General features: G+C 47.6%; 1 protein-coding gene across 12 annotated transcripts in view; it reads left to right on the top strand.

The window, feature by feature from the left end:
- Positions 1 to 21,314, top strand: part of PTPRS (protein tyrosine phosphatase receptor type S) — a 187,857-nt gene extending 166,543 nt beyond the window's left edge. For all 12 annotated transcript variants that reach the window (XM_083421330.1, XM_083421337.1, XM_083421335.1 and 9 more), the window contains 9 exons: positions 288 to 407; positions 581 to 735; positions 3,465 to 3,750; positions 4,456 to 4,634; positions 6,791 to 6,917; positions 9,889 to 10,014; positions 13,523 to 13,677; positions 17,079 to 17,214; positions 19,123 to 21,314. In XM_083421330.1, coding sequence (XP_083277456.1) covers positions 288 to 407; positions 581 to 735; positions 3,465 to 3,750; positions 4,456 to 4,634; positions 6,791 to 6,917; positions 9,889 to 10,014; positions 13,523 to 13,677; positions 17,079 to 17,214; positions 19,123 to 19,191 — 1,353 coding nt within the window. In that variant the 3' untranslated portion in view covers positions 19,192 to 21,314. The remainder of the gene's footprint in view (positions 1 to 287; positions 408 to 580; positions 736 to 3,464; positions 3,751 to 4,455; positions 4,635 to 6,790; positions 6,918 to 9,888; positions 10,015 to 13,522; positions 13,678 to 17,078; positions 17,215 to 19,122) is intronic.
- The last annotated feature ends 6,670 nt before the right edge of the window (positions 21,315 to 27,984 follow it).

Raw genomic sequence — 27,984 nt, forward strand, 5'->3', positions numbered from 1 at the left:
TCGTCCCCTTCTCCTTGTGCCCTCCATCTTTCCCAACATCAGGGTCTTCTCCAGGGAGTCTTCTCTTCTCATGAGGTGGCCAAAGTCTTGGAGCCTCAGCTTCAGGATCTGTCCTTCCAGTGAGCACTCAGGGCTGATTTCCTTCAGAATGGAGGGGTTTGATCTTCTTGCAGTCCATGGGACTCTCAAGAGTCTCCTCCAGCACCAGAATTCAAAAGCATCAACTCTTCAGCTATCAGCTTTCTTTATGGTGATGATAATGATAATAATGTATTATTTCCTTCCAGATAAAGTGTGACCAGTACTGGCCGGGCCGGGGCACTGAGACGTACGGAATGATTCAGGTCACTTTGCTGGATACAATTGAGCTGGCCACGTTCTGCGTCCGAACCTTCTCACTTCACAAGGTAAGAGGTGCAGAAACACAGAAAGCAAAGGCTGGATTTCCTTCCCCATTCGAGACGCCTATGCCTTGCAGAGGTTCCCTTTGTGCTGTGGATTGCTCCGTTGCTCTGCGCATTGGCTCAGCTTCGACTCACGCTGTCGTCTCTCCTCTCCCTCCACCCCCAACCTATCGCAGAACGGATCCAGCGAGAAACGGGAGGTTCGGCAGTTCCAGTTCACGGCCTGGCCAGATCACGGTGTCCCCGAGTACCCGACCCCATTCCTGGCCTTCCTCAGGAGAGTGAAAACTTGCAACCCGCCGGATGCAGGGCCCATTGTTGTGCACTGCAGGTGTGTATGTGTGTGTGTGTTGAATTGAACTTACCGTATTTTTTGCACCATAACACTCACTTTTTTCCTCCTAGAAAGTAAGGGGAAATGTCTGTGCGTGTTATGGAGGGAATGCCAACGGATGGCGGGGGGGATCTGCTGCAGTCGTGAGCAGAGGATCCATGGTTCCCCTTCCTCCCCTCCTCCGTGGCTCGCTTTGAAACAGCAAAGCGGGAGAAGAGCCGCTGAGTGGGGAGGAGAGAGGGACAGAGAGCCTGTTTCTTTAAAGGAGCAAAGCGGGAGAGGAGAGGAGCCGCTTACACGAGTGTAAGCGGCTCCTGTCCGGTTGGCTCCTTTAAAGCAAGCAGGCTCTCTGTCCCTCTCTCCTCCCCACTCAGCTTGCTAAATAGCAGCAAAGTTTTTCAGCTCGCTAAGCCGGGGATGAGCGGGGAGGAGGGAGAAAAGCAGAGCCTGCTTGTTTTAAAGCGGGAGAGGAGAGGAGCCTTCTCCCCTTATACCCCTCTTCTGCATTATTAACAGCATCCTTCTCCACCCACCCCACACGTGTTCCTTCTCCCCTTAAACCCCTCTTCTGCATTATTAGCAGCATCCTTCTCCACCCACCCCACACGTGTTCCTTCTCCCCTTAAACCCCTCTTCTGCATTATTAGCAGCATCCTTCTCCACCCACCCCACACGTGTTCCTTCTCCCCTTATACCCCTCTTCTGCATTATTAGCAGCATCCTTCGCCACCCACCCCACACGTGCTCCTTCTCCCCTTAAACCCCTCTTCTGCATTATTAGCAGCATCCTTCTCCACCCACCCCACACGTGTTCCTTCTCCTGTTAAACCCCTCTTCTGCATTATTAGCAACATCCTTCTCCACACACCCCACACGTGTTCCTTCTCCCGTTAAACCCCTCTTCTGCATTATTAGCAGCATCCTTCTCCACCCACCCCACGCGTGTCCCTTGTCCCTTGAGTGCTTTTCCTTCCCTCCCCACTTAAAACGTGATTACAAAGCACAGATCCACATGGATCCTCAGGATTTTTGCACTGGGTCACCCCGAATTCACCATCAGTTCACATAGCATGTCCATGGCTACAGCTTGCACCAAAAAAATCACGCACCCACTGTTGCCTGGGGCCGCAGTGGTGCAAAAACGTGGTTACAAAGCATGGATCCTCAGGATTTTTGCATTGGGCTACTCCAAACTCACTGTCAGATCACATGTCTGTGGCTACAGCATGAACCACAAAAATCATACATCCACTGTTTCGTTTAGAATATTTTTTTTCTTGTTTTCCTCCTCTAAAAACTATGTGCGTGTTATGGTCGGGTGCGTGTTATAGAGCGAAAAATATGGTATATCCCACCTTTCCTCCCCCAATTGCCCAGGCAAGCAAACGTAGTTACACAGTTTTCATTATTGTTCCTTGTTAAATTCATTGGGTGCCTTCACCCACCCCACCCCAAGATCTCTCAAAGCAACACACAATGAATTGCCTGAGATTTTCGGATGAAGGGCAGTGTATCGAACTAATAAATAATAATAATAAGAGTAATTATATAAGAACAAACAAAAATGGCTTAAAATAGAAGACAAAGAAAACTCTTAAAACACCGTTTTTAAAAGACAGGATTAGGGTTTTTTGGTCAGGGTTTTTTTTGGGGGGGGGGTGTGGAACAAGGTATAAACCACCATCAGACAGGTTAAAACTTTTTAATAGTTTTAAAACATCTAAAAGCATTTTCCAGTTAAAAGTGTTCTTCCATCCAGTGATCTTAGGGTTGCTGAGATCGGTATCCCTCTACCAAACAAATGCATGAGCAAACGGGAATGTTTATAAATTCCTCTTGAGTGTTAACAGTGATGGAGACCGGTGTACCCCACCAAGGGAGGGCATGCCACAACTAGGGAGCCACCACTAAAAAGGCCCTGTCACAGGTCAGGGGCTAATTGGGCAACCCCCCCAGTGGGGGAACCACCGAAAAGGCACAAGATAGCTGATAATTGGAGAAGGCGCTCTTTTAGGGACCGGGGTCTTCTCGATTAAATCAACTCAAGCTTGCTTTGCAGGAACTGCTATGGGTCAGGGTTACATGATTTGAAATATCTAGTTCTAGTTTAACCCACAGCGCCACCTGCGTCCCTTAGTGTGCCTCCCCATGTCTTATATCCTCAAGTTTTTTTCCAATTCCAACTGATGTTCTTCTCGATGGAAGAAGATTGGAAAAAATTTAAAGTATATTTACAGAAATATTGCAAAATTAATGAATGTTAGAAGAATATTGGAATGAAGTTACATGGTTTTAGCAGAAGTGTTATTAAGAATTATACGAATATTCATTGTTAATGCGCTAAAGTGGAAAAAAATTAAAGTTAAATTGTGTTAGGATAAATTATAGAACAAAAATTGAGAAAGAGGGAAAGGATTTGTTGAACCAGCTAATCTGAATTAGAATACAAAAAAGGGAGGTGCGAGGAAGTCGAAGAAACAAGCATATGAAAGATAATGAAATGAAATTTGGGTGTGTTTTTAAATGTTTTAGTTTTTTCTTGTTGTTTTGTGGTATTTGTATTATTATTATTATTTTTGATGTATTGTTTGTTAAACTTTTATTGTTTCTTTTTCTCTTTTTTCTTTTTGTAACTATTAAATATTTAATAAATATCATTTTTTTAAAAAATGATGCTCTTCTACTCATAATTTCTTGCCCAACCTCCTGTGTCCGCCTTCTTTCAGCGCTGGAGTCGGCCGCACGGGCTGCTTCATCGTGATCGACGCCATGTTGGAGAGGATAAAACACGAGAAGACGGTGGACATTTACGGCCACGTCACTCTCATGAGGTCGCAGAGAAATTACATGGTGCAGACAGAGGACCAGTACAGCTTCATACACGACTCCTTGCTGGAAGCAGTCGCCTGCGGGAACACAGAAGTCCCTGCTCGCAACCTGTACACCTACATTCAGAAACTGGCTCAGATAGAGGTTGGGGAGCACGTCACGGGCATGGAGCTCGAATTCAAGGTGAGATGCAGGTGGGGGTTCAAGGTGAGCTGCTTCCAGCAGCCGGCCTCCATACCTAGGGGTTTCAAGTAAACATTGACTGGGAGCGGCCGCCGGGACCACAGAACACCGGTTCTGAGAGATCTTCATTGGCTCCCAGTACGTTTCCGAGCACAATTCAAAGTGTTGGTGCTGACCTTTAAAGCCCTCAATGGCCCACTAGACCTGAAGGAGCGTCTCCACCCCCATCGTTCAGCCCGGACACTGAGGTCCAGCTCTGAGGGCCTTCTGGCGGTTCCCTCATTGCGAGAAGTGAGGTTACAGGGAACCAGGCAGAGGGCCTTCTTGGTGGTGGCGCCCGCCCTGTGGAATGCCCTCCCTTCAGATGTCAAAGAGATAAACAACTATCTGACATTCAGAAGACATCTGAAGGCAGCCCTGTTCAGAGAAGTTTTTAATATTTAATGCTGAATCTCAGAAGCCAGAACAGCAAGAGGGATCGCTGCGCAGTGAAAGCAGCAATCCCTCTTGCTGTTCTGGCTTCTGGGATAGCTGCGCAGCCTGCATTCGCTCCATAAGACGCACACACATTTCCCCTTACTTTTTAGGAGGGGGAAAGTGAGTCTTATAGAGCAAAAAATACGGTATTTGCTGGCACAATGTCATTCCTGGGTGGTTAACGCTTTTCGTTCTCTCTCTCTCTCTCTCTCTCTCTCTCCACGCCAGAGACTCGCCAACTCCAAAGCCCACACCTCCCGCTTCATCAGTGCCAACCTCCCATGCAACAAATTCAAGAATCGCCTTGTCAACATCATGCCATATGAGACCACGCGGGTCTGCCTGCAGCCTATCCGAGGGGTTGAGGGGTCCGACTACATCAACTCCAGCTTCATCGATGGGTACAGGTAAGACTCAGGCATCTCCTGGGCTGCAGAGCCTGCAAAGAGCCTCGCTGGATCCGGCCGGAGGGGCGACTGGGCCCACCCTCCTCGTTTTCCAACACAGGGTTAATGGGCCTCCCCCCTTCTTCCTTAAGAAATAGCTAAGGGGGCAGAATTCAATGCAGGAGGCTCGCTCCACCCCTAGCAACACGTCATTGTGTGATTATCATCTACCTATGGCATGTGACGAAGGGACACAGGTGGTGCTGTGGGTTAAACCACAGAGCCTAGGACTTGCCGATCAGAAGGTCGGCGGTTCGAATCCCCGCAATGACGGGGTGAGCTCACGTTGCTTGGTCCCTGCTCCTGCCAACCTAGCAGTTCGAAAGCACGTCAAGCGCAAGTAGATAAATAGGTACCACTCCGGCGGGAAGGTAAACGGCGTTTCCGTGCGCTGCTCTGGTTCTCCAGAAGCGGCTTAGTCATGCTGGCCACATGACCCAGAAGCTGTATGCCGGCTCCCCGGCCAATAAAGTGAGATGAGCACCGCAACCCCAGAGTCGGCCATGACTGGACCTAATGGTCAGGGGTCCCTTTATGGCATGTGACATGTATATTATAGACGTACAGACAATCACCATAAAAAACAACACAGAACCAGCCCTTTCCTTAAAAGCAGTCAGTTCCCCCCAAAGTCTCTTGGAACAAGAAAATATTCACCTGCTGGTGGAAGGACAGCAAGGAGGGAAGCCAGACAGGATTCTTGAGGGAGTTGGCTGGGAGGAGCCACCACCAAGAAGGCCCTCTCCCACATCCCCCCCCAAGCAGGCCTGTGAAGTTGGCGGGACCGTGAAATGGGCCTCTCCTGAAGATCTCAAAACCCAGGCAGGTTCATATGATGGAATACGGTCCCTCAGATGTAGGTCTTTATTTTTTTTAAAAAAAAAAAGCTTTTATTTATACTTTTCAAGTTTATACATTTCATTAGTTTTACAATCAATTTAACATTTCAAAATTTGACTTCCTCCCCCCCCTCTTTCTGCAGTTCCTTAAATTTATTATTTTTTATATCTTCTGCATATCCAAATTCATTCAACTTTCTCATTTAATTATCTACTGTAAATATATACTCTTGTGAAACTGCAGGTTATTACGATAACCCTGCTAGTGTTTTTATCTGTTTGCAATTTTATCTGTCAATATTCAATAAACCGTTAACATCCTTTTATAAAAAATGTTTGTTACCTTGATTTCTTTTTCTTCCGGCAAGTTCTGCCATTTCTGCATATTCCATATGTTTTTGTATCCGTTCTTCCTTTATTGGGACTTCTGCTTCTTTAGGTAGCATTCTTGCTGCTGTAGTAGCATACAGGAATAAATTTCTATGCAATTTAGGTAGTTCTGTCCCTATAATTCCCGAAAGAAAAGCTGGTCTGCCCCGCAGAGGGCCTTAAGGTCCATGAATAATCATAGTTTGGAGGTCCTGGGCCCTAAGGAAGTCAGACTATCCTCCACCAGGGCCTTCTCAGTGGTGGCTCCGACCTGGTGCAATGCTCTATCCCATGAGACCAGGGCCCTGCAGGATTTAACCTCCTTCCGCAGGGCCTGTAAGACAGAGCTATTCCGCCTGGCTTTCAATTTGAACATAGCCTTTTATTCCCCTTCCCTTCCCTCCCTCTCCCCTTTTATGAAGATTCCCTGCTCTGGGATCTCACAGCTAATTTTCCCCTGGTCTCCTCGCTGGCCCAAACAGGATTAATTTAGCCAGCTAGCCCTGGTGATCATCTAATGTTTACTGGATGGATTTCCCCCTAAATTGATTTTAGAACTTTGAATTTATCGTTATTCACGCTTTTATACTGTATTTTATGCTGGTTTTTGTTGTATCACAATTAAGTGTTTTAAATTTGTTGTTAGCCGCCCTGAGCCCTCTTTTCTGAACCGGGAAGGGCAGGGTATAAATACAAAATTATTTATACTATTATTTATTTATATTCTGGGGTTGTTGTTGGGTTTTTTTTAAAAATAAAAGTTATTTTGAACATCCTTTTCAATTCATTGTATATCATTTCCCAGTAAGTTTTAACCTTACTTACAAGACCACCACATATAAAAAGTCCTGTATGCAGAAGCCAATGTGTGTTTTTAATGATGGTTTGCCTTCTCTCTCTCCCTGGCAGGCAACAGAGAGCGTACATCGCCACGCAAGGCCCGCTGGCGGAGACCACAGAGGACTTCTGGCGGATGCTGTGGGAGAACAATTCCACCATTGTCGTGATGCTGACCAAACTACGAGAGATGGGGCGGGTAAGCCGAAGGAGGCGGGCTGGCGGTGGCGGAAAGGAGATGAGAGAATCTCCCCGTCATGCCCTGGAGTCCGTAGCTTGAAGCTCCTATCTGCACTGGACATTCAAAGCACCGTGCAGATAGATAGATAGATAGATAGATAGATAGATAGATAGATAGATGGATAGATGGATAGATAGAAGCTCCTATCTGCACTGGATATTTAAAGCACCGTGCGGATAGATAGATAGATAGATAGATAGGATGGAGGAATAGAGATGAGGTTGGTTGGTTAGTTAGTTGGATGGATGGATGAATGGATTATAGAGAGATAGATGATAGATATGATAGATAGATAGATAGATAGAGATAGATAGATAGATAGATAGATGATAGATAGATAGATGATAGATAGATAGATAGATAGATAGATAGATAGATGATAGATAGATAGATAGAGATAGATAGATAGATAGATAGATGATAGATAGATAGATAGATAGATAGATAGATAGATAGATAGATAGATAGATATAGATAGGTAGATATCTATCTATCATCTATCTATCTATATCTATCATCTATCTATCTATCTGATAGATAGATAGATAGATAGATAGATAGATAGATAGATAGATAGATAGATGATAGATATAGATAGATAGATAGATGATAGATAGATAGATGATACAGATATAGATAGATTGATAGATAGATAGATGATAGATAGATATAGATAGATAGATAGATAGATAGAGATAGGATAGAGGAAAAGAGATGAGGTTGGTTAGTTAGTTGGATGGATGGATGAATGGATGAATGGATGAATGGATTATAGAGAGATAGATGATAGATAGATGATAGATAGATGATAGATAGATAGATAGATAGATAGATAGATAGATAGATAGATAGCGATAGGATAGAGGAAAAGAGATGAGGTTGGTTAGTTAGTTGGATGGATGGATGAATGGATTATAGAGAGATAGATGATAGATAGATAGATAGATAGATAGATGGATGATAGATGATAGATACATAGATACATAGATAGATAGGATAGAGGAAAAGAGATGAGGTTGGTTAGTTAGTTGGATGGATGGATGAATGGATTATAGAGAGATAGATGATAGACATGATAGAGAGATAGATGATAGATATGATAGATAGATGATAGATAGATAGATAGATAGATAGATAGATGATGATAGATAGATAGATAGATAGATAGATAGATAGATAGATAGATAGATATAGAGATAGATAGATAGATAGACTGATAGATAGATAGGATAGAGGAAAAGAGATGAGGTTGGTTAGTTAGTTAGTTGGATGGATGGATGAATGGATTATAGAGAGATAGATGATAGACATGATAGATGATAGATAGATAGATAGATAGATAGATAGATAGATGATAGATAGACAGACAGACAGACAATTTATTATGGTGGGGGACCAGCTTATAAAACACACTTGGGGGTACAATCCCAGAAGGAAAACAAACATTTAAAACAATGTACAGACATAAATTTACAATTTATAAATGTGATAGGTGTATCAGCACTGAAAACTTTAAGATAAGCTATTGCATTGGTGGTTCAGTGGTAGAATTCTCACCTGCCACAGATTCCCTAAAGAATCGTGGGAAAGGGGGCAAGCAGAAATGGGGGAAAGGGACATTGGCGATGTTCGCCATCAGATAGAAGTCCCGGAAGAGGTGGAGGGAAGGAGCAGGCAGGGAACTACGTCCAAAACATTTCTGGGTCTTAAGAGCCGGGTCAGTGACACAGGGACAACTCTCTGCCCTCCATTAAAATCTGCAGCTTGGCATCTCCCTAGGCAGACCCAGCCTGTTTTTCCTAATTGTACTATGTTTAGCTCCCGGAGCTTCCGTGGGGAATGCAAACGGGGGGTTGTATTTTTAGGTCAAGCAGGATAGATTGCAGAAGCCAGGTGAGCCTTCTTTCGTAGCTGTGGTATTAAATTGTGATCGCTACTGCAGCCTTTGCCGGGAGGTCTAAGGGCTGCCTTGCAGCAACATATAGAGCAGTCGAAACAAATTGTGACCACAGCTAGGGTGTGGGTCCCAAAACGGGCAGAGCTCTGGGGTCCAAGACCCATTGCCGTTTGTGTAGCAGGGGGTCCCCGTCTCCAGCATCCTACAGCTGCCGAATCAGCAAGAAAGGGGAGTCTGGGGGCCTCCTTTGCCTTTTGTACTGAGGGAAAGGAGGGGAATTGGCCGCCAAAGATGGGCTCCTTGGGTCATTCTGGAGAACAGCAAGGAGTAGTCCTCCGAAGTCCGGAGTTAAGCCATTTAGGAACGCCGAAAAGACAAGGTTCCTTCCGTTTCAAGAGAAGGGCGTGCCAAGTTTTGTTACCTACGCTGGAACACCAAGGAAAACACTCTTTAAAATTAGGATTATCGGAGGATTCCAAATCAACCGTGCAGAGGAAATAGATCAAGCTGAAGGGCAGATATCCCCTGATCGTCGCAATGCTAATTGTTGTTATTTAGTACCATATTTTTTGCTCTATAAGACTCACTTTTCCCCTCCTAAAAAGTAAGGGGAGATGTGTGTGCGTCTTATGGAGCGAATGCAGGCTGCGCAGCTATCCCAGAAGCCAGAACAGCAAAAGGGATCGCTGCTTTCGCTGCACAGCAATCCCTATTGTTCTGGCTTCTGGGATTCAGAATATTTTTTTTCTTGTTTTCCTCCTCCAAAAACCAGGTGTGTCTTATGGTCTGGTGCGTCTTATAGAGCGAAAAATACGGTGATTATAAGATTATGTATAAGCTTAGAAGGCTGTGTGATCTTAAGAGGGGTGTGGTTGCCAGGGGGCATGGCTCGATGACTCTTCTGAAAGGACCGTGTGCTAAACGGCTGCTCTTGAGTGTCCACAAAGGGCCAGGGCGAAGGGGTGTGTCTCTAGCAGATGGCGAAAGCTGAGCTACGAAGAGGGTGTTGATTCCTTCTCTTTGGGCCAACAGGAAAAGTGCCACCAATACTGGCCAGCTGAGAGGTCCGCCCGGTACCAGTACTTTGTGGTCGACCCCATGGCTGAATACAACATGCCTCAATATATCCTCCGGGAGTTCAAGGTCACCGATGCCAGGGTGAGTCCACACTCAGCGCCGTTGGTGCTCAGCACGCCAAGGAAGGCCATTGGTCAGCCATATCGTCACCAAATTCTACTCAATATTAATCCAGAGCAGATTCCAGCATACAGCTAGAAGAGTAAAAACTTAAACACGTTGTAGGATTCCACCCCAAAATAGACCACAGGCAATTGCATTTCATGCAATTTACTAAAGGCAATGAGCATAATGGCCACAAATCCAATACATTCAGGATTGGCCCTGTCCATAAGAAATCCAGTTGCAGCAGACTTAGCCTAAACTTTGTTGTTGTTTAGTTGTGTCCGCCGCTTTGTGACCCCCTGGACCAGAGCACGCCAGGCACTCCTGTCTTCCACTGCCTCCCGCAGTTTGGTCAGACTCATGCCGGTAGCTTTGAGAACCCTGTCCCACCATCTCGTCCTCTGTTGTCCCCTTCTCCTTGCGCCCTCCATCTTTCCCAACATCAGGGTCTTTTCCAGGGAGTCTTCTCATGAGGTGGCCAAAGTCTTGGAGCCTCAGCTTCAGGATCTGTCCTTCCAGTGAGCACTCAGGGCTGATTTCCTTCAGAAGAGAGGTTTGATCTTTTTGCAGTCCATGGGACTCACAAGAGTCTTCTCCAGCACCGTAATTCGAAAGCATCCATTCTTCGGCGATCAGCCTTCTTTATGGTCCAGCTCTCACTTCCATACATCACTCCTGGGAAAACCATAGCTTTAACTATACGGACCTTTGTTGTCAAGGTGATGTCTCTGCTTTTTAAGATGCTGTCTAGGTTTGTCATTGCTTTTCTCCCAAGAAGCAGGCGTCTTTTAATTTCGTGGCTGCTGTCACCATCTGCAGTGATCATGGAGCCCAAGAAAGTAAAATCTCTCACTGCCTCCATTTCTTCCCCTTCTATTTGCCAGGAGGTGATGGGACCAGTGGCCATGATCTTGGTTTTTTTGATGTTGAGCTTAGGTCTTAGCAGTGAGTCCATAAGTGACTGTGGAGGCCAAGGTTGGATCTACACACACATTTAAAAAACGTTCTGAAAACGCTATTTTAAAAGCCTTTTTAAAAATACATTTGTACTTAGTTGAGTCGAACCTTTTGGCTCCTGAACGCAGCAAACCCGGAAGTGAGTGTTCCGGTTTGCGAACTATTTTTGGAAGCCGAATGTCCGTTGGGGCTTCTACGGCTTCTAATTGGCTGCAGGAGTTTCCTGCAGCCAATCAGAAGCTTGCGGTTTGGTTTCCGAACATTTTGGACTTCCTAAACGGATTCTGTTCGACTTCCAAGGTACTACTGTACATTGAATTTTCCACAAGGCTCATCATCACCATCTAGTGTCACACGTTGTATATTGCACTTAAAGCACACTTAAAGTGTTTTATTTGCAGCCGAGTCCCAATCCTGGATCCACATAGGTTTCCGGGCAGGAGTTGATCACAGTGAGGGTTTGCCAGATGTTTGGGACTCAGATGTATTTCTCCCTGCCTAGAGATGCTGAGGATTGAAACGGATACCTTCTGCATGCCTGGCAGATGTTCTTAACTCCCGAGATTTGGTCCTCACTCAACTTTGTCTGTTTTCTCTTGAAACAATGCATCTCTCTTGCTAACCTCTCTCGCTCGCTCTCTCCCTCGCTGGCTGTTCTGATGATGTTGTTTTCCTTCCTGTCGGCTTATCGCAATTTTTCTCCGCCACGATGCAAGGCCCCCCGCCATTCGTGCTGTGTGAGCTCTGGCGATGGAGCCGCTGCTGAGTTTCCTCCTAGCAGCCGCCTGTCTCCCACTGTGTAATTTCTTTGAACTCATTTCAAAAGATTATTACGTTTTGGGATGCGTGAACACACCGTCGCCAGTTGTACAGAAAGTGTCTGATTGGAAATGGTTTCCTGTTGTTCGTGTGTGTGGCTGTTTAAGCGCACACAGAAACATACAGGGCAACCTGCCCTTGCTACAAAAAGGAGCTTAGGGTGGCTGGCGTACGTAAAGAGATGGGGGGAACTCAATTCGCTTCGCATTTAAATGTGAATTTACCCGGGTCACACTTTTCAAAACGATGTGCGGGCCTAACAAATGATTTGAAATTTGCACTTCTCCAAATCATAGAATCATAGAGTTGGAAGAGACCACAAGGGCCATTGAGTCCAACCCCCTGCCAAGCAGGAAACACCATCAGAGCACTCCTGACATCTGGTTGTCAAGCCTCTGCTTAAAGACCTCCAAAGAAGGAGACTCCACCGCATTCCTTGGCAGCAAATTCCACTGTCAAACAGCTCTTACTGTCAGGAAGTTCTTCCTAATGTTTAGGTGGAATCTTCTTTCTTGTAGTTTGGATCCATTGCTCTGTGTCCGCTTCTCTGGAGCAGCAGAAAACAACCTTTCTCCCTCCTCTACGTGACATCCTTTTATATATTTGAACATGGCTATCATATCACCCCTTAACCTCCTCTTCTCCAGGCTAAACATGCCCAGCTCCCTTAGCCGTTCCTCAGAAGGCATCGTTTCCAGGCCTTTGACCATTTTGGTTGCCCTCCTCTGGACACGTTCCAGTTTGTCAGTGTCCTTCTTGAACTGTGGTGCCCAGAACTGGACACAGTACTCCAGGTGAGGTCTGACCAGAGCAGAAGACAGTGGCACTATAACTTCCCTTGATCTAGACGCTATACTCCTATTGATGCAGCCCAGAATTGCATTGGCTTTTTTAGCTGCCGCATCACACTGTTGGCTCATGTCAAGTTTGTGATCAATCAAGACTCCTAGATCCTTTTCACATGTACTGCTCTCAAGCCAGGTGTCACCCATCTTGTAGTTGTGCCTCTCATGTTTTTTGCCCAAGTGCAATACTTTACATTTCTCCCTGTTAAAATTCATCTTGTTTGTTTTGGCCCAGTTCTCTAATCTGTCAAGGTCGTTTTGAAGTGTGATCCTGTCCTCTGGGATGTTAGCCACCCCTCCCAGTTTGGTGTCAAATGTTGCCATGCAGTTCTTCGTGTGCAAAAATGCAAAACGAAACAAAAAAAAAACAAAACGCCCTGGTGTCAAGTGTGCATGAAAATGCATATAACAGTCAAAACTTTATTGCATTAGGGGAAATTGCATCTCCAAAAATGTGCATGTGTTAGAAGGCTGGTGGGTTTTCATGCAGACTTTTTAAGGGAGGGCCGAAAATCTGAGCCAAGTGGAAGAGAAGCAGCCTTGTAGGCTTGCCCCTTGCCCCTGAGAAGGAGGGAGAGTGGGAGGAAAAAGCAATACAGTTAAATTAAAATCTTTTATTCATCCTCCATAGGCAGGGCCAGCTTGGCAGCGGAGGAAACGCCGGCCAGCTGGGGGTTTGAAAGAACCCAAATCAAATTTGCTCAAGTCTACAGCCATCGCTCAGCTCTCAAAAATCTCGCTTTCCTGCTTACAGGATTCAAACTCAATTTCATTCCCTCGCATTTCCCCCACCCCAGCCTAACAGAGAGGTGTTGTGTTTTTTCCTCCCTCTCCCCTTCTCCACCCCCTTTCTCCACCTCCAGGATGGCCAGTCACGGACCGTGCGCCAGTTCCAGTTCACGGACTGGCCGGAGCAAGGCGTGCCAAAGTCCGGCGAAGGCTTCATTGATTTCATCGGGCAGGTGCATAAAACTAAGGAGCAGTTTGGCCAAGACGGGCCCATCTCTGTCCACTGCAGGTAAGCCCCTTCGCAGCCAGCGGCTGAGGAGCCGGGAGCAATCCCGGAACCGGCAACACAAACCCTGCGAAAGGAAATAATCCATTGCAAATTCTCCTCCTGCTTAATTTGCACCTTGGAATGGAAAGAGGGCTGCTCAGCCATCCTTTGACGCTAAGCTTAAGCCTCTGTGGATGGGCTGTCTCCTGATTGGATGGGAAGCTGGAGTTTCCCGCCTCCCTAAATCCTTGGCATTAGCACAGGACTTAGCCCCAAAACACAGCTTCTGAGTTTTTATTGTGTATCCTTTGTCTCCCTCTCTTCCTCTTAATTTGAGGGTGGTGGCAGTTATTCAAGGCCAGCTTCTAATGGTGCCAAGTGGTTTCTGAACTTTTTTGGGGGGCCACCACCCACTAGGTCCCGCAGACTCATCCCCAATGCCCCCCCCTCACTACCCCAATGAGAAGCATTATTCGGAATAGCAGTTTGCAAGGAAGCTGCAAGGGAGAGTAATAGCACAGTGAACTCCGAAATTGTAACAGCGACACAACCCCATAGTTGCCTTTGACTGGCTTGAACCGTCCAGGGGTCCTTTACCTTTAAATAATAATAATAATAATAATAATAATACCATCAATTTGTTAATTGCCTTCTAAGCACTGTGGTAATTCACACATAAGATAATTCACTGTGGTAATTCGCACACAAGATAATTAAAAACATTTACAACCAGGCGAAATCCTTAACATATTTTAGGGGACAATGACCCTCAAACCAGTTTGCAAAAACAAAAAAGATAAAACAATAAAACGGTCACTTTAGAAATTGCAGCCATGATTTAGAAAGTAAAAGCCACAGTAAGGTAAAGGTAAAGGGACCCCTGACCGTTAGGTCCAGTAGTGGCCGACTCTGGGGTTGCGGCGCTCATCTCGCTTTACTGGCCGAGGGAGCCAGCGTACAGCTTCCGGGTCATGTGGCCAGCAGGACTAAGCCGCTTCTGGCGAACCAGAGCAGCGCACGGAAACACCGTTTACCTTCCCGCCAGAGCGGTACCTATTTATCTACTTGCACTTTGAGGTGCTTTCAAACTGCTAGGTTGGCAGGAGCAGGGACCGAGCAACGGGAGCTCACCCCGTCATTGCGGGGATTCAAACTGCCGACCTTCTGATCGGCAAGTCCTAGGCTCTGTGGTTTAACCCACAGTGCCACCCGCGTCCCAAAAGCCACAGTAGGCTAGAGTAAAACTCATGCAAGCTTTCTAAAGGTTTGTCTAGATAAAAAGGTTGCTATCCTGAGTTGTGTAGGCCTCAGCTGTTAGAACGAACACCTAAACTTGGGCCGGAAGCAAATCGGAAGCCGGTGCAGATCCCGCAATCAGGGTGTTATACGCTGCCGGTAATTTGCCCCCAGAAGCAGTCTAACCGCCATGTTCTGCATTGGCTGCAGGCTCCAGACCAGCCCCACATAGAGTGCATTGCAGTGATTCAACCGATGCCCCCAAGAGGCCCCTAAACAGCAGCGACTGATGGCCGCAACTTTCCCATCTACTCTGCCTTAACGGCCGGATGCTGCTGGCTTTATTACGGACTCCAGGGTGGGATTGGTGCCTCAAAACATGCGATGGCCAAACAAAGGAGTAGCTCTCCCTTAGTGTGGCAGACAGAGACCCCTTTCTACCCCCTGCCCTGTCCCAATTTATGCCCACGGAAGCACCGGTCCGCCTCTGAATTATTATTTTGCTCCCCACCCCACCAAACTCCTTCAAGAGCACCAAATCCCCTGGGCAGTGGCTTGTTGTTAATCTGCGATTAAAGCCTTAGTTGATTAATCGCACCACTGGAGAGATTAAAGGCTCCCCGTCCAAGCCCTTGGCTTGCTGGCTTTCAGACTTAGCATCGCAGTTGCTAAGTCGCCGTGCGGAATATATATTGTCTGTGTGAGCCAGCACCTTCATCCCTCTCCACACCCCCCCCGCCTCGTTCTCCCGCCCGCCTCTCGAGCTGCACCTCAAGGAAGCGAGCGAGACCAGCCAAGCGACTAGGAGGACGGCAAAGTTGACAAGCTATTCACTCTCAGGCTCCTACTTGGTCCTGGGAGAGAAGTCTGTGTCAGTCGTCTTGGGCGCGGAGAGAGACATGTGCAGCAGAAATTCACCAGCTTGTCAGTTTCGTCTCTTGCAATCCGGGTTTTTTGTTTTTTATTTTTGCACAGGCAACAGTGCTGATAGCTTTTTCCTTTTTTGGCATTGTTAGGATTCGCGTTTGTTTGCTTTAAATATACACACAGCTCCTGCTATCCAAAGGTTGGTTATGCGAAGATTCACTTATCCAAACACGAGTCTGTGTAGCAGGCCCAAGCCTCGCTCTACGCACCAAAAGGTTCAGATATCCAAACAGGCAGATCTGCATGTAAGGAAATAAGTAGCCTTAAACGAGACTTGCTTGTTTGCATTTTTCTGGTGCACAGCAGCCGTTTCGGCAGAAACCACAGCGGGAAGGAGGGGGAAGAAACTAAACAAATCAGACAGCATTTCCCCCCCACCTTCCTTGTTGGTTTTTGAATGTCTGATGTAGATTTTCAATTTCATTGTTCTGTACGGGACAATGACAGTAAAGATTATCGTATTGTACTTGTCCATCTAACAACTGTTTGGATCTCTCATGATGCTATCCAAATATAACTACAGTGGTACCCCGCAAGACGAATGCCTCGGAAGACGAAAATCCCGCTAGACGAAAGGGTTTTTCATTTTCTGAGGTGCTTCGCAAGACGGATTTTCCTAAGGGCTTGCTTCGCTAGACGAAACAGCCCTGCCTCTCCTGTCATGGCGACGGTCACTGCACGCACGCACGCTTCCCTGCTCCTCCGGCTCCCTCCCACCTTCCGGCTGACGGCCGACCTTCTGGCTGCCTCGCGCAGCTGCCCACTGCCCTCGCGCGCTCCCCTCGGGAGCCGTTGCCGCCAGCAGCCAGCGCTGCAGCCGGAGTCGCGCTCCTGAGCCCCGCCGCCCTCCAGCAGCCTCGTCGCGCGGTGTCCACAAGGCGCGGGTGAGTCCAAGGACCGGCTGCGGCAGCTGCCCTGCTTCTCCCCACCCCTCCCCGCCGTGGTGCTTCGCAAGACGAAAAAACTCGCTCTACGGAAAAACTCGCGGAACGAATTAATTTCGTCTTGCGAGGCACCACTGTACTGTATCTGTGAAATCTCATCCATTCATTCAACTTAAATGACTTCGGAGACTGGTGGATCAGTTTTTTATATTGGATTGTAGATCCCACCCTACTCAAAGTCGGATGTGCCTTCTTGGGGGGTCAGGACGGAGCTGGTTTTGGGGGGGACACACACTCCGGTTTCTTCCCAGGGAGGTTTCTGAGTGTCGCGTCCAAAGCTCCAATTCCACGATGTTTCCCTTTCTCCTTCTTTAGCGCCGGTGTGGGGAGGACCGGTGTTTTCATCACCCTCAGCATCGTCCTGGAGAGAATGCGCTACGAGGGCGTGGTGGACATTTTCCAGACAGTGAAGATGCTTCGGACGCAGAGGCCTGCCATGGTGCAGACGGAGGTAAACAAAGGGGAAGGGTGTGTGTTTTCCTCCCTGCTGGCTGGACTCAGGGAGCAGGACTCCTCTGCCTGGCTGCGGGGGCGAGAGGCAGCCTTCCTGCCACCTCTGGAGCGGCAGAGGTTGGGCAGGGATTCCCTTCAGCAGCGGTGCAGTCACGACAGGAAGGAAGGCTGTGCGGCAGAGTGGGCAAAGCCGGCAGCCTCCTTTGCAGCCGACTGCTCTTCTTGCTCCGAAGTAGTAAGGGATGATGCAGTTGGGTTAGTAGTTAGAGCCAGTGGCGTAGCGTGGGTTGTCAGCACCCGGGGCAAGGCAAGTAATTTGCGCCCCCCCTGCTGCACTGTCCCTCCCCCAGATAGTCCCTCGCTCTCTCTCCGCACCGCACCGCACGCCTGGCACCCTCCCCTCCACAGTGGGCGGCGACCCGGCGGCTCGGATCGGATTCGCACAGCCAGCACTGCAGTGAGAGAGAGTGAGTGAGCCAGGTAGGGGCAGAGAGCTGCGAGTGCGAGCGCCCCCCTCAGATGTTGCGCCCGGTGCGGCCGGGCCACCCTGCACCCCCCACGCTACGCCACTGGTTAGAGCAGTGTTTCTCAAACTCCGGTCTCCAGCTGTGTTTAGACTACAGTTCCCATCATCCCTGACCACTGGTCCTGAGAGCTAGGGATGATGGGAGTTGTAGTCCAAAAAAGAGCTGGAGACCCAAGTTTGAGAAATGCCGATGAAGCTTGCTGGGTGACCTGGGGCCAGTCGGCCTAAGCTACCTCGCAGAGTTGTTGTGGATTAAATGAGGTGGGGGACAGCCACGTATACGCCCCTTTGAGTTAAGTGCAATCAATCAATATAAGTTTCCCTGCGTTGCTCTCGCGCAACATCACGTTGCAGCGTGGGCAGAAATAAAAATTCTTGGCAACCGTCAGTATTCACTGTACTTATTTTTCACTTTTTTGGCGGAAGGGAAGGCTGGTTATTCATAATAATAATTATAAAAACCTGGACTTCATTCATTCTTCGCTCCCCAGGGAGGCTCGTCCGGCGCTTTCATTATATCTTTAGGCGCCAGGCAAAAATGTTCCTTCTTCAACCAGGCTTTGGGTTGGTTATTGATATTCTACCGGCTTTTCAATGTGTTTGTGGGAACGGGGGGGCGGGGTTACTGCTTTGTTGCTTTTGTTTTAACTATCTATTTGTTCTTTCACCTTGTGTTTTTATCCACCCTGAGATCTTAAGACGAAGGGCGGTGGGTTATATCAATAAAATAAACAGAGAAACAGTGGTATCTCTGCTTGCGAACGGGATCCGTTCCGGAGTCCCGTTCGCAACGTGAAAAGAGCGCAACCCGTAGCAGAACGTCCGCGCACGCGTGGGTTGTGATTCAGTGCTTCTGCGTATGCGCATTACGTCATTTTGCGCTTCTGCGTATGTGCGAGTGGTGAAACCCTTTCCGGTACTTCCGGGTCGCCGCAGGACGTAACCTGAAAAAACGTACAGTGGTGCCTCGCAAGACGAAAAGAATCCGTTCCGCGAGTCTTTTCGTCTTGCGGTTTTTTCGTCTTGCGAAGCAAGCCCATTAGCGGATTAGCGCTATTAGCGCTATTGACAGTTTAAGGGCTAAAAACGGCTTTTTAAGGCTTAAGGGATTAGCAGTTTTGCTGCTAAAATGCTTTTAGCAGCTTAGCGCTTCAGAAAAAGGGGTTTTAGAGCGAAAAAAAATCGCAAGAATTTTCGTCAATTTTCGTCTTTCGAAGCAAGCCCATAGCAAATTTGTCTTGCGAAGCGCCTCTGCAAACGGAAAACCCTTTCGTCTTGCGGGTTTTCCGTCTTGCAAGGCATTTGTCTTGTGGGGCACCACTGTACCATGAAGCGGACGTAACACGAGTCATGACTTACCCTTTCCTTATTCCCTTCCAGGATGAATATCAGTTCTGTTACCAGGCGGCGTTGGAATACCTGGGCAGCTTTGATCACTATGCAACATAAAACAAAACAAAACACGCCAACTCTGAAACAGAAAAACAAAAAAACAAAGCCATCCGTTGCACGGACTCTGACCACTTGCAGTCCTGGAAGGTCTTTTTGAGCCAGAGAGGTGAACTTTGACCTTTTTCTATTAGGAAAAACAGAAAAAAATCGCAGACTGAATTACGAAGGAAGCTGCCGCCTATGCCCACTCAGCCCCTGCCCCGGTTTTGGATGCTACAGTGGGGGGGGGCCAATCAGCTAGTGAAGCAGCCAGCAGTTCCGCGCCCCCCCCCCCCCCCAGCAAACCCTGCACCTCTGGGGCTGCCCCCAGCTCCCTCTCTCTCTCCTGCCCTGAGGCGGCTCAGATGGAGAACGTCCACCCCCCTTCCCCATTTTCTCTTTAAAAGTGGTGAACTTGTCGTTCTTACCTCATGTGGTGTTTGCGGCGTGGGGGAGCGGTCCCGGACGGACCCCAAGCGCTTCGGCGGGGTTTTTGAAACAAACAAACATCCAAGAGAGAGAGAGAGAGCGCCCCCCACCCACCCACACACCTTGAAAGCGGCCAAACGGAAGAACGGACCAGGAGGGGGCCGGCGAGGAACGACAAGCATGGCCCCTGGCACACTCAAAGCGTTTTAAGAGTTCGGTTTGCATACTAATCTAGTTGGTGAGTTTTAGAGGAAGCCACTCGCAGGGTTGTTGTTGTTTTTTTGCAGACAGGAACAGAGAGAGAGAGAGAGGAAAAAAAGAGGGTTTGGGACAGAAAGCAAGAATCAGCCAGCCTTGAGCTCCAACTGAGCCAATCTTTGCACCCAGCAAGCATCCTTTTTCATTTTATTTTGGAGGGGATTGCAACCTCTGATTTCAATGGTGGATATATGTTTTGCCAACCTGCAGAAAGGTGGGGTGTGCTTTTTTCCTGGGGGTACAGCGTACCAGCACCCCTTTTTCCTAGAAGAAAAGCACTGAGTGCGGGGTTCCTCAAACACACACGGTCATGTATCTCCTCTCACCTTTCGAAAACTTGGAACATTCCACATCCTTATGATTCCACGGTTTTTTATGTCGAAATAAAAACTGCAATAAGGAGCAACCAGGGACCCAAAATGTCTCTCAGTCGGGAAAACACACTCCCTTCTTCCTCCTCCTCCAAAAAACACCCTTTTTCACTTGACCCCCACACAAAATTAACCCAACATCTGTTCGGTTTCATTTCAGCTCCCTCATAGCCTTTTCCTCTCACGGGTGGAGGTTATGAAACACCTTTTTAAAAATTAAAAAAAAAAGCCACATGATTCCATTAGCACATCAAAAGCTAACCTTTTTTTTTTCCCTTCCCTTTCCTGTTGCAAAACCATGTGTTGTTGTTTTTTTTGTGGGGGTGTCTTTTGTGCCATTCCCCGCCCCTTCCATCAAATGCCAAAGAGAAAAATGGTGAATTTTTTCAGAGGCCCCTGGAACAGGATAGATCTTTTGAAAAAAAGGGGAGGATTTTTGTTGTTGTTGTTGTTGTCAAGGCTGAGGGGACCATCAACAGAGGAAAAGATGGAAATTATGGGGGGGGGGCAGCTGGAGAGAACCTTGCAAGTGGCTCTCTTTAAAGAGATGTTCATGTATCTCTAGCAAGTGGCATTCATATTTTTATTTTAATTTTGAGTCTCTCTCTCTCTCTTTTTAAAATAGTGTATTTTTTTTCCTTTTTAAAAAAAGACATGTAAAAAAAACTACAGGAGAATATCAGTCAACGAATTTACACAAAAAAAAGCAAAAAAAAAAGCAAATTACTTATTTGTTCATATTATGTTCAAAGACAGTCTATTTTTTCACTGTAGAAACGTTATGTGTAATGGCTGTGTGAGATAAGATTGGGCGGGGGGGGCGCGGGGAATGACGTATGATTATAATTGCTACTTTTACATCTTGCGGTTTTTTTTACCATTTTGAAAAGAAATGAAGAAGAAGAAGACAGATTTAACTTGCTCACATACAAACAAACCTTCACCGTTTTTTCTTTTCTTTTTAAAAAAAGAATTACGCTTCTTGTTGTTGTTAGCTGTTTATTATTTTCTTCCTTTTCCAAGGGGCTTGGCCAATAAGGGGGCTGAGGGATGAGGAGGGGGCACAGACAGGATCCATCACTTAATTTTTTTGGGGGGGGGGTGGGTAGCGTTCCCCGCTCTGGCAGCCTGCATTTTGTATGCTTGACCAATGGCAAAACGGAACATTTTAAACCAGGCGCCCGTCCGCCACCATGACAGACGTGAATCCAGAGAACTGTACTAGGGAGTCTGCCTACTTTTCAAGGCATGGACAGCGGTAGCAAACACCCTGCTTTTAGCCAGCACTGGTGGCGCTGTGGGTTAAACCACAGAGCCTAGGTCTTGCCGATCAGAAGGTCGGCAGTTCGAATCCCCGTGACGGGGTGAGCTCCCGTTGCTCGGTCCCTGCTCCTGCAAACCTAGCAGTTCGAAAGCACATCAAAGTGCAAGTAGATAAGTAGGTACCACTCCAGCGGGAAGGTAAACGGCGTTTCCGTGCGCTGCTCTGGTTCGCCAGAAGCGGCTTAGTCATGCTGGCCACATGACCCGGAAGCTGTACGCCGGCTCCCTCAGCCAGTAAAGCAAGATGAGCGCCGCAACCCCAGACAGGACCTAATGGTCAGGGGTCCCTCTACCTTTACTAAAAGGGGCTGTAAAAAAACAAAAAACAAGGTGTTTGCTGATCGCCATTAACTGCTTGGAGGGCTGCATTCGCGGGGGGGGGGGGTCATAGGAAGAGCTTTCCGCTGCAAAATGGGACAGTTTATTGGATGTGCTGAATGTCGGTTCGAAACCCTGCTCAGCCTTAACAGAGACATACTGGGTGGCACTGGGCCAGTATCTCTCTCTTTCTTTTTCTTTCTCTCTCTCTCTCTCTCTCTGCCTAAGCTACCTCGCAGGGTTGTTTTGAGGCTGAAACGCTGCCCCCCCCGCCGGCCACTCCAGAGCTTCGTAGCCTGTAAAACAGTGGCTTTTTGCTACTTCCCACATGTTCTCTGGATTAAGGCAGCAAGAACCTTTTGGATAGCGGTAAAAAACAAACAAACCGATCTCTTCTCCCCAACCCCTGCAGCAATATTTTCTTTTCCTACAGTACCGAGCGAAGAAGCCAAGGCGTACCAAAGGGTAACAGCTTAACCCACCACATACCCTAAACCAGGCTCGCTCAACCTCGGCCCTCCAGATGTTTTGAGACTACAATTCCCAGCGTCCCTGACCGCTGGTCCTGCTAGCTAGGGATCATGGGAGTTGTAGTCCCAAAACAACTGGAGGGCCGAGGTTGAGGAAGCCTGCCCTAAACATATTGGGTTCCGTTTACACCACTCCTCAGTTTTGCAATTTTGCAGCTGGGTTAAACCCCACCCACCCCCGGGCAATGGTGGGCTGAGGACAGGATGACCCAGCAACAACTTACTGGCTTGATAATAATGATAAAGGGGGGGGGCTCTTTGAGATTTCCCTCCCCCACAATGTTGCCTAACATTTCCTTAAGGACATATATATTGGTAGATGTTTGGGAGGAAGAGGAGAGGCTGGAGGGGGGCAACTGGGTGTGCCAACCTTTTATTTTTTATTCCCCACCCCCATTTTTTAAAAAATAAAAAAAAATTCTTTTTCTCCCTTCCTTTGTATGAAAGCAAGACCCTATTGCTATCACACTGTTATTTCGAAATGAAACAGTTTAAGTGGTCTCCATGCCACTGTTTATGTAGATATATATATTGACTTTGTATTAAAGGAAGATTGTCTGAAAAAAATACAAAACTGAAGAATTGTTTGAAAGTGGGGGGGGGGTTCGTGGGCGGGGGGAGGCAAGAGGGATCTGATTGGGGCAACCATTTTTATTTCTTTCTGGGGAGATTTTATAACATCACGGCAAACGGTGGAGTAAAATGAGCACCTGTGGGGTTCATTCTTCCTCCACAGGTCTATGAAGTCTTGTAGGGACGTGGGTGGCGCTGTGGTCTAAACCACTGAGCCTCTTGGGCTTACTGATCAGAAGGTCAGCAGTTCGAATCCCCGCGGCGGGGTGAGCTCCCGTTGCTCGGTCCCTGCTCCTGCCAACATAGCAGTTTGAAAGCACGCCAGTGCAAGTAGATAAATAGGTACCGCTGCGGCGGGAAGGTAAATGGCGTTTCCGTGCACTCTGGTTTCTGTCACGGGGTCCCGTTGCACCAGAAGCAGTTTAGTCCTGCTGTCCACATGACCCGGAAAGTTGTCTGCAGACAAACGCCGGTTCACAACATACAGTTAAAAAAGCACTAGGATACAACTCAAAAACAGTCCTAGGTAAAGGTAAAGGGACCCCTGGCCATTAGGTCCAGTCGTGGCCGACTCTGGGGTTGCAGCGCTCATCTCGCTTTATTGGCCGAGGGAGCCGGCATACAGCTTCCGGGTCATGTGGCCAGCATGACTAAGCCGCTTCTGGCAAACCAGAGCAGCGCATGGAAATTTTACCGCCAGAGTGGTACCTATTTACCTACCTGAACTTTGACGTGCTTTCGAACTGCTAGGCTGGCAGGAGCAGGGACCAAGCAACGGGAGCTCACCCCGTCACAGGGATTTGAACAGCCAACCTTCTGATCGGCAAGCCCTAGGCTCTGTGGTTTAACCCACAGCGCCACCTGCGTCTCTTAACAGTCCTAACCTCTCCAAAAAAGAGTTCTAGGAACCTTTGGAAGACGCCTATTTCCTTCCCAGATCTTCCTGGGAAGAGGGTTCTATTGATAAACCACTCCAGGAAACAGCAGCTCTGAGAAGAGAATAGGGGTCTCCTCACTGGTTGCTCTCAGCTCCCAGGACTCTTTGATTTCGCATTAAGTGGGTCCTGTGAATAGTCTAGGCCCTGTCTCCATCATCCCCTCTGTTCACTGCTCGGAGCAGGGCTGGGCGATGTATCGCTACATCGACCAAAACCGGTTTGACGTCTGCATCATCGTAATGGCTCCATAAATATTTGACACGGCAACATATTGCAAATCACAAGGCGTGCCCGCGCTTCGTAAAAAAACCCCGATGCGGGGGGAACCCATTAAGCCGATCATCGTTTCTCTCATCATTCCTTCTGCTCCTGTTGCTCTCTACTATAAAATTAACAGTTGTAGCAAAACGTTAAAGGTAAGTAAAAATTGCATCCGTTTTAGACCCCTAAATAGTAGCAGTTGCCAGGACAATGTACCCTGTTCGCCTCCACATACCGTATTTTTTGCTGTATATGACTCACTTTCTTCCTCCTAAAAAGTGAGGGGAAATGTGTGTGCGTCTTATGGAGCGAATGCAGGCTGCGCAGCTATCCCAGAAGCCAGAACAGCAAGAGGGATCGCTGCTTTCACTGCGCAGCAATCCCTCTTGCTGTTCTGGCTTCCGAGATTCAGAATATTTTTTTCCTTGTTTTCCTCCTCCAAAAACTGGGTGCGTCATGTGGTCTGGTGCGTCTTATAGAGCACAAAATACGGTAGTTTCCATCCTTATTTCAGACATTGTGATATGTCAGTACATCACAATACTTTGCTGGCGGTTCATCCGCAGTGTTGAAAAACAGACATCGCCATTGTGGCTAGGGGCCACTGAGTGCCTCCCCCCCCTCCCGTGAATTTGTCGTTTGTCTAATCCTCTTTGAAAGCTCCCAAAAAACACTGTGCATTATTTCAAATGCAGTCACGCCACAGATTTGTGTGACAGCAGTTTATTTTCAGTTTCTTTCCCTAATGGTCCCTAGCATGGAATTTGGGGGGGGTTTCATAGCCACTGCACCCTATGTCAGCATCTTCATCGAGCTATCTGCTGTTGTTATGAGTTATTAAATTTAAATACCATGCTTCATCCAAGGATCACAGGGCACAGTATGAAAACACAAAAAATAACATAACAAAAACGATAAACCTTACACAAACACAGTTAAGAAGGTCAGAGATTAATTAACCAAAGGCCTGGGAGAGGAGGGACATTTTTGCCTGGTGCCTAATAGGGGTGCATAATGAAGGTGCCAGGTGAGCCTGCCTGGGGAGAGCATCTCACAAATGGGGAGCCACCACAGAAAAGGCCCTGTTCTCGTGCTGCTACCCTCCGGAGCCCTCGTGGAGGAGGCACACAAAGAAGGGTCTCGGAGGATGATTGCAGGGTCCAGGGGGGTTCATATGGGGAGAGTCAGTCGCTGCAAGTTCAGATCCCACAAGTGTATATGTGACATTCATCATCATCAACCTTTATTACGGTCCAGAGACCCAACAAACCGTTACAAAGCAATACACAATGCATACAGCCTCCCTCCAGGTTAAGCAAGCATTTTGTTCAGAATATAGGGATCATTGGTTCTTGCAACCACCGATAAAAACTTTGCCACTGCTAATGTTCTAGCGTTTGTCCGGTCTTCCAATAGGAACCTGACATAGTGAGCCTCTGATTTTCCCGGGAAAGGTACCAGCAAGAGTAGTATCAGTTCAGCCCTGGCTTGCTCATATTTTGCACAGTGCAACAAAATACGTTTTATGGAACTGATGTATTGAGCACACGAGCAAAGTCTGTCCTGGTAGGGAACTCCTCTCAACCTGCCAGCCAACACTGCAGAAGGAAGGAATGTGAACTTAAGTTTTGTTGGCTCTACACTTGTTTGCAATGAGTTGCATTTATCTATTCATTTTGGAGTTTCTTTGCAGCCTTCTTTTGCTTTTAAGCTCCATGAACAAATTGGTATCGTCGGCAAACTTCGCTGCCTCACTGCTCACCCCAAACTCTAGCTCATTTATGAACCAGCCAAAAGGCCTAGGTCCTTGGCAGACTCCACCTGCTACATCCCTCCATTGGGAGGACTGTCCAATTATTCCTACTGTGTTTCCTGCTTCGTAACCCGTTGCTGATTCACAAGAGGACCACTCTTCTTATCCTATGACTGACTGCTAAGCTTACTCAGGAGTCTTTGGTGAGTTCCTTTGTCAAAAGCCCAAGTACACAATGTCAACCAGCTCACCGCCATACACTTGTTGACATTCTCATATAACTCTTAACAGGTTGGTGAGAAGCCATGCTAATTCTACTTCAGCGAGGCTTGTTCTTCATGCTCGGTAATAATAATAATAATAATAATAATAATAATAATAATAATAATAATAAATAATAATAATTTATTATTTGTACCCCACCCATCTGGCTGGGTTTCCCCAGCCACTCTGGGCGGCTTCCATAGAAACCAAAAATACACTAAAATATCACATATTAAAAACTTCCCTGAACAGGGCTGCCTTAAGATGTCTTCTGAATGTCAGGTAGTTGTTTATCGCTTTGACATCTGATGGGAGGGCGTTTCACAGGGAGGGCGCCACTACCAAGAAGGCCCTCTGCCTGGTTCCCTGTAACCTCACTTCTCGCAATGAGGGATCCACCAGAAGGCCCTCAGCGCTGGATCTCAGCGTCCGGGCAGAACAATGGGGGTGGAGACACTCCTTCAGGTATACTGGGCCGAGGCCGTTTACGGTAATTCAATCTCCCAACAATGACCGGTTTTCCTGGGACAGAGGTTAAGCTAACCAGCTTGCAACTTCCAGGATCTAACCCCTTTTTAAAATTGACACTACATTGGCTACTTTCCTGTCCTCAGATATGGAGGCAGAGGATGATCTGAGGGACAAGCTACGTATTTTTGTTACAAGGTCAGCAATATCACACTGGCGTTCTTTAAGAGCTCTTGGGTAGATGCCAACCAGGCTTGGCGGTTTGTCAGTTTTCATTTTGCCTATTAGGGCTACAACTTTGTCTCCACTGTTTGCCTCCCTTCCTGTGAATCTGCCCTGCGTCTCTCTGCTGCGAAGGCAGGTGCAAAGAATTCGCCCAGCGACCTGCTCCTTTAGCACACCTTAGCCTGCCTTTGGGATGCGGGTGGCGCTGTGGGTTAAACCACTGAGCCTAGGACTTGCCAATCAGAAGGTCGGCGGTTCGAATCCCCGCGACGGAGTGAGCTCCCATTGCTCAGTCCCTGCTCTTGCCCACCTAGCAGTTCGAAAGCATGTCAAAGTGCAAGTAGATAAATAGGTACCACTCCGGCGGGAAGGTAAACAGCGTTTCCGTGCTCTGCTCTGGTTCGCCAGAAGCAGCTTAGTCCTGCTGGCCACATGACCCGGAAGCTGTACGCCGGCTCCCTCGGCCAGTAAAGTGAGATGAGCGCCACAACCCCAGAGTCGGTCACAACAGGACCTAATGGTCAGGGGTCCCTTTACCTTTACCTAGCCTGCCTTTATCATCCAAAGGTCCGGCTGTTTCCCTAACTGGTCTCTCATTCCAGCAATGTGTCTAAAAGGATTATTGTTGATCTTTTATGCTTGCAGCAATGTGCTCCTTAAATTCTTTTTCTCTTTTTTGGCATCTCCTTTATTGATGCTAAAAAGCACGGGGAGGGGGGTCACTTTGCAGCTGGATAAAGCAATCCAATCTGAAGAAGGCTCTGGCTTTGAGCTCAGTCTATATGCGCTGCCTCCCAGTAACCCACAGCTGCTAACACTCTCACACTTCCACAGCCTCTTGCATTGCAAGCAATGAGCATATGCTAGGCATTCATTGCTAGCTGCCAACGCACCTGGTCTGCTTCTGATGCAGGTGGAGAGCGAGCCTTCAAGCAAGAAAGATAAATGACATGCTCACCCTCTCTCTCCGTGGAGGAAGGAAGGGAATTGTTGCATAATGCACACACTCGCATCTGCAAAAGCCTGTGGGCAGCATATGCACATCTGATGGTTGTGCACCACAAACAAGGAGTGTGCAAATGCCGATACTCCAGGGATGC

The sequence above is a fragment of the Podarcis tiliguerta genome, assembly GCF_965153285.1.
Source record: "Podarcis tiliguerta genome assembly, chromosome: 18".
NCBI classification, from domain to species: domain Eukaryota; kingdom Metazoa; phylum Chordata; class Lepidosauria; order Squamata; family Lacertidae; genus Podarcis; species Podarcis tiliguerta.